The 7,500-nt window shown below is 51.4% G+C and overlaps 1 protein-coding gene across 1 annotated transcript in view; it reads right to left on the reverse strand.

The window, feature by feature from the left end:
* ptch2 (patched 2) overlaps positions 1-7,500 on the reverse strand; it is a 42,605-nt gene that overhangs the window by 10,055 nt on the left and 25,050 nt on the right. The window contains exons 11-17 of the mRNA XM_080778305.1: positions 7,078-7,296; positions 5,698-5,941; positions 4,692-4,925; positions 3,798-4,361; positions 1,732-1,874; positions 1,418-1,598; positions 940-1,220 (exon numbers count right to left, since the gene is read on the reverse strand). Coding sequence (XP_080634431.1) covers positions 940-1,220; positions 1,418-1,598; positions 1,732-1,874; positions 3,798-4,361; positions 4,692-4,925; positions 5,698-5,941; positions 7,078-7,296 — 1,866 coding nt within the window. The remainder of the gene's footprint in view (positions 1-939; positions 1,221-1,417; positions 1,599-1,731; positions 1,875-3,797; positions 4,362-4,691; positions 4,926-5,697; positions 5,942-7,077; positions 7,297-7,500) is intronic.

Below are 7,500 nucleotides of genomic sequence, written 5' to 3' on the forward strand. Positions count from 1 at the left end.
GCGTGTGCATGGGTGCACGTGTGTGTGATTTGAGGGGGGGCTCCCCTTGAAGACCACCGGCCCCACCAGCCTGTGTGTGAAATGTTTCCCAGCCGCTGAAGTGATGGGCTGTTTTCTCGCACGCACGCACGAACGAACGCACTCAAACACGCACGCACGCACCCACTCAAACACGCACACACACACCCCCACACATACAGCCCCTGATGGATGGGCTGAGTAGGCCAAGGTCGCAACTGGGCAGCTCTGTCCTTTCCCTGGGTCTCTCGCTCTCTCTCTCTCTCTCTCTCTCTCTGACAAAAGCAAGGGAGTGTGAGGTAGAGACTTCAGGAGGGCAAAGCCTCTCTCACTCCTTTGCATTTCCTTTTCTAAGGCGGGCCCGGTCGGATTAGAATGACAAAGGCCGATGTGTGTGTGAGAGTGTGCGTATGTGTGTGTGTGTGTGTGTGTGTGTGTGTGTGAGTGTGAGTGTGAGTGTGTGTGTGTGTGTGTGTGTGTGTGTGTGTGTGTGTGTGTGTGTGTGTGTGCGCGTGCGCATGTGTGTGCTCCCTGGCTCTCCACAGAAGGCAAGGGCCCCCCTAGACAGTGTTATATTGAGCTGTGCTCAGAGAGGTGAGAGGAAGGAAGGGAGAGAGAGAAGGAGAGAGAGAGAGAGAGAGAGAGAGAGAGAGAGATAGAGAGAGAGAGAGAGAGAGAGAGGGAGAGGGAGAAGGGGAGAGAGAGATGTGTGGACACGGTGGGGGGGAATGAGCGAGACATGGTGGACAGGCTGACGGGAGAGCATAGTGGAAGGGACATGATGGAGGCTCAGGCTTAAGGCCTATATTCATACTCCTACTATATACCATAGGTGATGAGGTGACCACCTGAAAAGATGTTTTTTTTTTTTAAATGTGACGCAAATCTTTGAATATAACATTCTTTCACAGCTGGACTCACGATGATGCCGGCGGTCCAGGGGTTGAGCAGCAGCACGGCGCACACCAGGAAGGTGCAGGCGAGCACCACGCTGATGGCCAGCAGGAACCAGTGTCGGAGGCCGATGTACTGCTCCCAGAACAGGAAGGGGTAGCCGTTGGGGTAGCTGAGCACGCCCTGGCGGCCGAACTCGTCGCAGATGGCCCTCACGCTCTCGATGGCCTCCACGAAGTCGCCCGCCTGCCGCAGGCCGTTCAGGTAGAACGGGAACTGGGCGAACTCCAGCGGCTCCGCAGGCGGGACTGCGCGAGGATGAGAAGAAGAGAAGGAGGTGGAGTTTAGGACGAGGGTTATATAGAGGGGGCGGGTGGCCGGTTCAGGAAAACAGGCGGTGGATCCTATTGGTTTCGGGATCGGGGACAACCCCCAGTATACCGAGGCTATATATCCGGGTTTGCCGATGCGACCCGCCAAAACGTTAAAAAAAAAGCTCACTTACTGCGTAGGTTTTCGCCCGTGGTGTCGTACTTGTCGTGGATCCACTCTCGGGGGTGTGGGTAGAAGTTGGCCTGCGAGGCGGCGTAGCCCAGCGGGTCGTTGCTCACCCACACCGTCAGGTAGATGTAGAAGACCTCGGGAGGAACCAGGCCCTCGGCGTCCACCAGCCGCCGAGACGTGAGCTATACCACAGGAGAGAGAGAGGGAGAAACCGTTTGAGCACCAACGACGTTTCTAGAATGGGTCAAAGTGAAATCAGGGCTGAATGCAGTCTTTTGTTGCACGTGTTTGCCGGTGTTGTTCTAAAGCCTATACCTGGCTGTAGTTGAAAGGGTCTTTCTTGGAGCCGGTCTGGATGAGCAGCTTGTAGGCCAGCACTCCGTCCTCGGTGCCGTTGCGGTAGCTGTCGTGCGTTATCCTGCCCGCCTGCCAGTCGGCATCGAACGCCACCTGAAGCCCTGTTGTGCCACGAACACAAAAGAGACGGGGGTTCACGTTTTGTCGCGGTCCGTGGGCTTTTTGCGTCAAAATAAGTTCAGGTTGTCGTCTGTGGGATATTGGACAGCATTGCATGCATGCATGCAGCCGAGTGCATGTGACAAAGACACTTTCGCCTCATATATATGGCCTGTATTGCACTGATGCCACTGGCAAATGAGAGTAAAACACAAGGACCTTCTGGGTGATATTCTGGAGTTCTATGGAACTATAGGCTAGTTAAGAGCAGGGGCTCTCACACTCACACTCACACACACACGCATGCACCTAAACACACACAGACACAAATAGCCACAATGCACATAGTCACGCACTGACACCGAAACACATTAAAAATAAAAATGCAGCAAAGCATTTCGTGTCTCGGTGCTGGTGACTCGTGAATGTGTGTGGGCTGAGTAAAGCTAACCAAAGGCCTTTGTAGTTTGTTATATTATATTACAAAGTTCGGCTTTTGACATTGCCGTTTCCACACGCATGCACGCACGCACGCGCACACACACACACACACACACACACACACACACACACGCTGTAATTACAGACATCAACAACGAGAGGACACAGCTCAGAACATCAAAAAAGGAGCATAGAAGACAAGTAGCAGTAGGCTAGAATAGGTAGAATATACAAAGGACAGATAAAGAGAAGAGGACGGAAAAATGAAATAAAATGTACTATGCATTATTCATTTAGTGTTTTTAAGCATTTAACTAAAGCATTTAGGCATCAGGGGCTCAGCGTCAACGCATCAACCCTGTTCCGTGTATGTTTTGGAACCAGATGTGAATCTGCGTCAAACACAGCATTGAGAGTGTGTGTAACCAAATGGACCCGGGCCGTTACACACACACACATGGATAAATCAACACCATGCTGCAGATGGCTTTCTGCAGCGTACAACACTCGTACACACATCCCCCGAGGGCGGGGTCTTTTCAACTAGGCAGATTATGTTTCTCATTTGGGTCTTGGGTTGAGAAAGTTTAAGAAGCCCCCCCATCTGCCTCGAGGCAAGTCAACGGGGGCCATTATGAGTTCAGTCTAAAGCAAGCAACCTCAAGCCAAGTCTATTGGCGTCTATGTACAGTATGTATGTAAAGATGTACGGTATAGTTCCAAAGATATACTGTAAATAGTTTTAAAGATTTTGTATTTTTTTTTATCATAATCTTTTTTTCTTATAATGTCCAGAATTAAACAAGTTCCTAGTTTCTACAGTATGAGACAATCAATCAATGACATTTTATATTGATTGACTTTTTTTTAAGTGTTTCCTTTCATGTAAAGGAGTGTAAATAAATAGTCCCACTGGTCTCTGATGGAGAGGAATGGTTCTGATTGACCTGTTAGCCATTACTTCCTCCTGAATAGGCTCTCTGACAGATCCTAGCCCGAGGACACACACACACACACACACACACACACACACACACACACACACACACACACACACACACACACACACAGAGAGAGATAACCTATATGACCTCCACCCTCCTACCTTGCCAGCCTGAGCCCAGGTGGATGAACTTTCACTCACCCCACCCCACACACACACACACACACACACACACACACACACACACACACACACACACACACGCCCCTGTCCTTAGAGAAAGGTAAACATGAAAGGGTCCTCTGTCAGTCAATCTAGAGGATTCTGACATCATTCAAAACGAAAAGCCTCCGGCGGTTAAGACTGAGTTCTAAACACTCACCCCACACACACACACACACGCGCACACACACACACACACACACACACACACACACACACACACACATGCGCGCACGAATGCACACAGAGCAATCATTAGCTCTCCTTCCTTGCAAACGGCGGTGGGTGGAACTGGCGGAGGAGGTGTGTTTAGGCGTACCTCTGAGCCAGTCCTGGAGGTAGTGCAGCCACATGCGCGGCAGCTTGTAGTCCTGGTCGCGCACCACCGAGCGCACCGACGCGAAGGCGCCGTGCATCTGCTGCAGCGCGCGCTGCGAGCGCGCGTAGTCGAAGCCGTCCGTGGTCACCAGGTAGACGTTGTAGAAGGAGAAGTAGGCGAACTGCGCCTCGATGAAGGCGTACTCCTTGGTGTGGCGCGGCACCACGTCCGTCAGGTAGAGGCCGTCGTGCACGCGCGTGGTGCCGTAGAGCGAGAGGCCCAGCAGCCCCAGGAACAGCACCACCACCGCCGCCTTGCTCTCGGGCCGCAGCAGCAGCGGCGCGTACTTGTCGCGCGCGAAGCTGGCCAGGTTCCAGCGCAGGAAGGGCAGCGAGGACACGCACTCGCGGCCGCCGCCGCCGTCCGCCTTGGAGGAGGAGGAGGAGTCCACGTCCAGCTGCGCCAGAAGGTCCCGCGTGGAGCTGGAGGTGGGGGTGAAGAGCTGGGAGCCGTACGGGTCGCCCGCCGACGTGGTGGTGGTGGTGGGAGGAGACGGACGCACCGCTGGGAGGAGGAGGAACACAGAGGAGTTAAAAGACCCGCTGGTTTCTGATGAAAAGTAAATACAAAGATATGCTATCATCATCTATCATCATCATCATCATCTTCAACCGATATCAACCCATATATTATGCGGTCATGGAATCAATACGTTAAGCCTAGTTTTATTGTGATGCCCTGCTGGATGCATTCATAAATGTAAGGTTTTCCAAATAAAAATAAACATCATACATTTCGGGAGAAATGTATATGAATATGAATTTTTTTATGCAAATATCGGACCGATAATATCGGACGTCATCGTCGGCTCCCTCTCGGTGTGGTTTAGTTTACCTTGCGGCGGTGGCCGGGGGTGCGAGGAGGAGGCGTGAGGAGGAGGAGGAGGAGGAGGGGGAGGTGAGGACAGCACGATGGAGGGCGGGCTGGTGGAGATCTGGGAGGTGGGGGGCAGGATGGTGACGATGTGCTGCCCCTGGGCGTCGCACTGCGTGAAGGCCTGCACCGTGGTGGTGATGTGGGTGGAGGTGGTGATGGTGCTGGAGCCGCCGGCGTAGTGGTGCGTCGTCGCTGGGGGGAAGGAAACGTCCCAATACAAAAAGTGTCAAAAATGTTCTTAAAGTGACCAAAAGTAGAAAGTGTAGTCATTGTGCAGAATGTCGAGTTTTCAAAATTAAAATGTATATTATTATATTGAAAATAGGCCGAAATGTACTGTGTTATGGGGATGAAGTGTTTAATGTATGTTTTGTAATAATAATCATAGCAACTAGTAACAGCAGTTTTCAAATATATGTAGTGGAGTAAATAAGTAATATTTGCTGAGATGAAGCAGAGTGGAAGTAAAAAGCATTGGAAAATTACACTGAAATAAATAATGCACTTATTGTCTTTACACCACTGGATAATAGTAGTGTTGTATACGCATAGTTTCATGATATAGATATTCCACTGTTCTCAGCTTACGTATGATACGTGATGACCATATTTGATGTATTACCATGGTGGTGTTCTTGCTTACTGTAAATCGCTCTGGATTAAGAGCGTCTGCTATGAATGCCTAACGTGTACATTGTAGTACCTAAATGCCTAACGTGTACATTGTAGTACCTAAATGCCTAACGTGTACATTGTAGTACCTAAATGCCTAACGTGTACATTGTAGTACCTAAATGCCTAACGTGTACATTGTAGTACCTAAATGCCTAACGTGTACATTGTAGTACCTAAATGCCTAACGTGTACATTGTAGTACCTAAATGCCTAACGTGTACATTGTAGTACCTAAATTCCTAACGTGTACATTGTAGTACCTAAATGCCTAACGTGTACATTGTAGTACCTGTGGCGGCCGGCGCGTGCTGCGGTGGCGGCGAGTGTTCGGCGGAGGAGGTGGAGGTGGAGGTGGAGTTGCCGTCGGACGTGAGCTCGTGCGGCGAGAGGTGGATGACGCGGTCGGCGCACGGGCTGTACAGGCAGCACAGCACGTCCAGGCGCTTGTCCTCGCGGCGGTGCAGGTCCAGGCTCAGGATGGCCGGGAAGATGAGCAGCACCATGGCGAAGTTAAACACCACGATGATGGCCGCCTGGAGGGGGGGGGGGGGGAGGGGGAGAGAAACAAGCAGACAGTGAAACAATGTTCCGATGATGTCACGGTGACGCCCCCCCCCCTCCTCTTCCCCTCCTTTGCTCTGTGCAGATGTACAGCTGTCCCATGTCTCTCTCTTTCTCTCTCTCTCTCTCTCTCTCTCTCTCTCTCCCCCCCTCTCTCTAGCTCAGCTGGGGTGAGAGAGAGAGCTCCCTTGCTGTTTTAGTGGCTCGGACCGTGGCCCAGACAGCAGAAGAAAAGCCTCCTCGACTCTAAATCACCGGCCAGGAACAGTAAGCAAGCTGGGCCCGGAAAAAAAAGAAAAGAGAAAAAGAAAAGCGAGGGAGCCATGGTTTGTAAAAAATAAAAGAGAGAGCAAAGGGGGGGGGGGGGGGGGGGGGGGGTCCCAATAGGAGATGGTGCCAATAAAAGGAAAGAAGGAAGGTAAAGGGAGGGAGGGGCTCCTATAGTGGGTGGATGAGTCTGAGCAGCAACCACTACCACCTCCTTCACCCCACCCACCCCAGGCCCTAGAGCTGACATTCTAACTGGTTGTGGTTTCCACTGCGTGTGTGCGTGTGTGTATGTGTGTGTGTGTGTGTGTATGTGTGTGTATGTGTGTGTGTGTATGTGTGTGTGTGTGTATGTGCGTGTGTGTGCGTGTGTGCATGCGTGTGTGTGTGTGTGTGTGTGTGTGTCAGACCACCCACAGTCAGTTACACAGATCACAGAAAAACATTGCTTCGCTGCAGTGATATACTGATACACTCCTCTCGGCCTCCCTCCCTCCTTCTCTCTCTCTCTCTCTTTCCTTTTCTCTGCCCCTATCTCTTCATCTCTCCTTGCTCTGATTATTCTACATCACACACACACACACACACACACACACACACACACACACACACACACACACACACACACACACACGTCTCTCTAGGTACAGCCGCGATAAAACAAGGAACAAAGGTTTTCCCTCCTCAGAATAAATGTCACCCCTCTGAAGTTGACTCTTTAATTTTCACAAGAGAGCCGCAGGCTTCTCATCGGTGTGTGTGTGCGTGTGTGTGTGTGTGTGTGTGTGTGTGTGTGTGTGCGTGCGTGTGTGTGTGTGTGTGTGTGCGCATGCGGCCCTACCTGCAGTGAGAACGCTCGCAGGGCGGGAATGGGGACAAGAGCGGCCATGAAGAAAGCGATCATGTTGTTGACAGACGTCAGAGCCACGCTGGTGCCCGTACGGCGCAAACAGTCTCCCGTACGCTCCTTAAAGGGGATGTTTCTCCCCGCCTCGGTGAAGGAATGAGCCAATAGGAACATGTCATCCACACCTATCCCCAACGCCAGGAAAGGAAGCACCTGGATAACAGAGGACGCAATCATCAGCACCCAACACCCGGGCATTACGGACTAGAACATACGTGTTTTTTGAAGCTCCAGGAGCTTATGAGAAATGGGCTAATATGCCATTTTGGAAGAGAACTCGGGGCCCCTTCCATATACTTCTTTCACAGGTGTTACCACTGATACTAATGAAGGCTCTGTTCCATTCTGGGCAAACTG

This window comes from Protomyctophum bolini (genome assembly GCF_963924005.1).
Source record: "Protomyctophum bolini genome assembly, chromosome: 12".
Lineage (NCBI taxonomy): Eukaryota > Metazoa > Chordata > Actinopteri > Myctophiformes > Myctophidae > Protomyctophum > Protomyctophum bolini.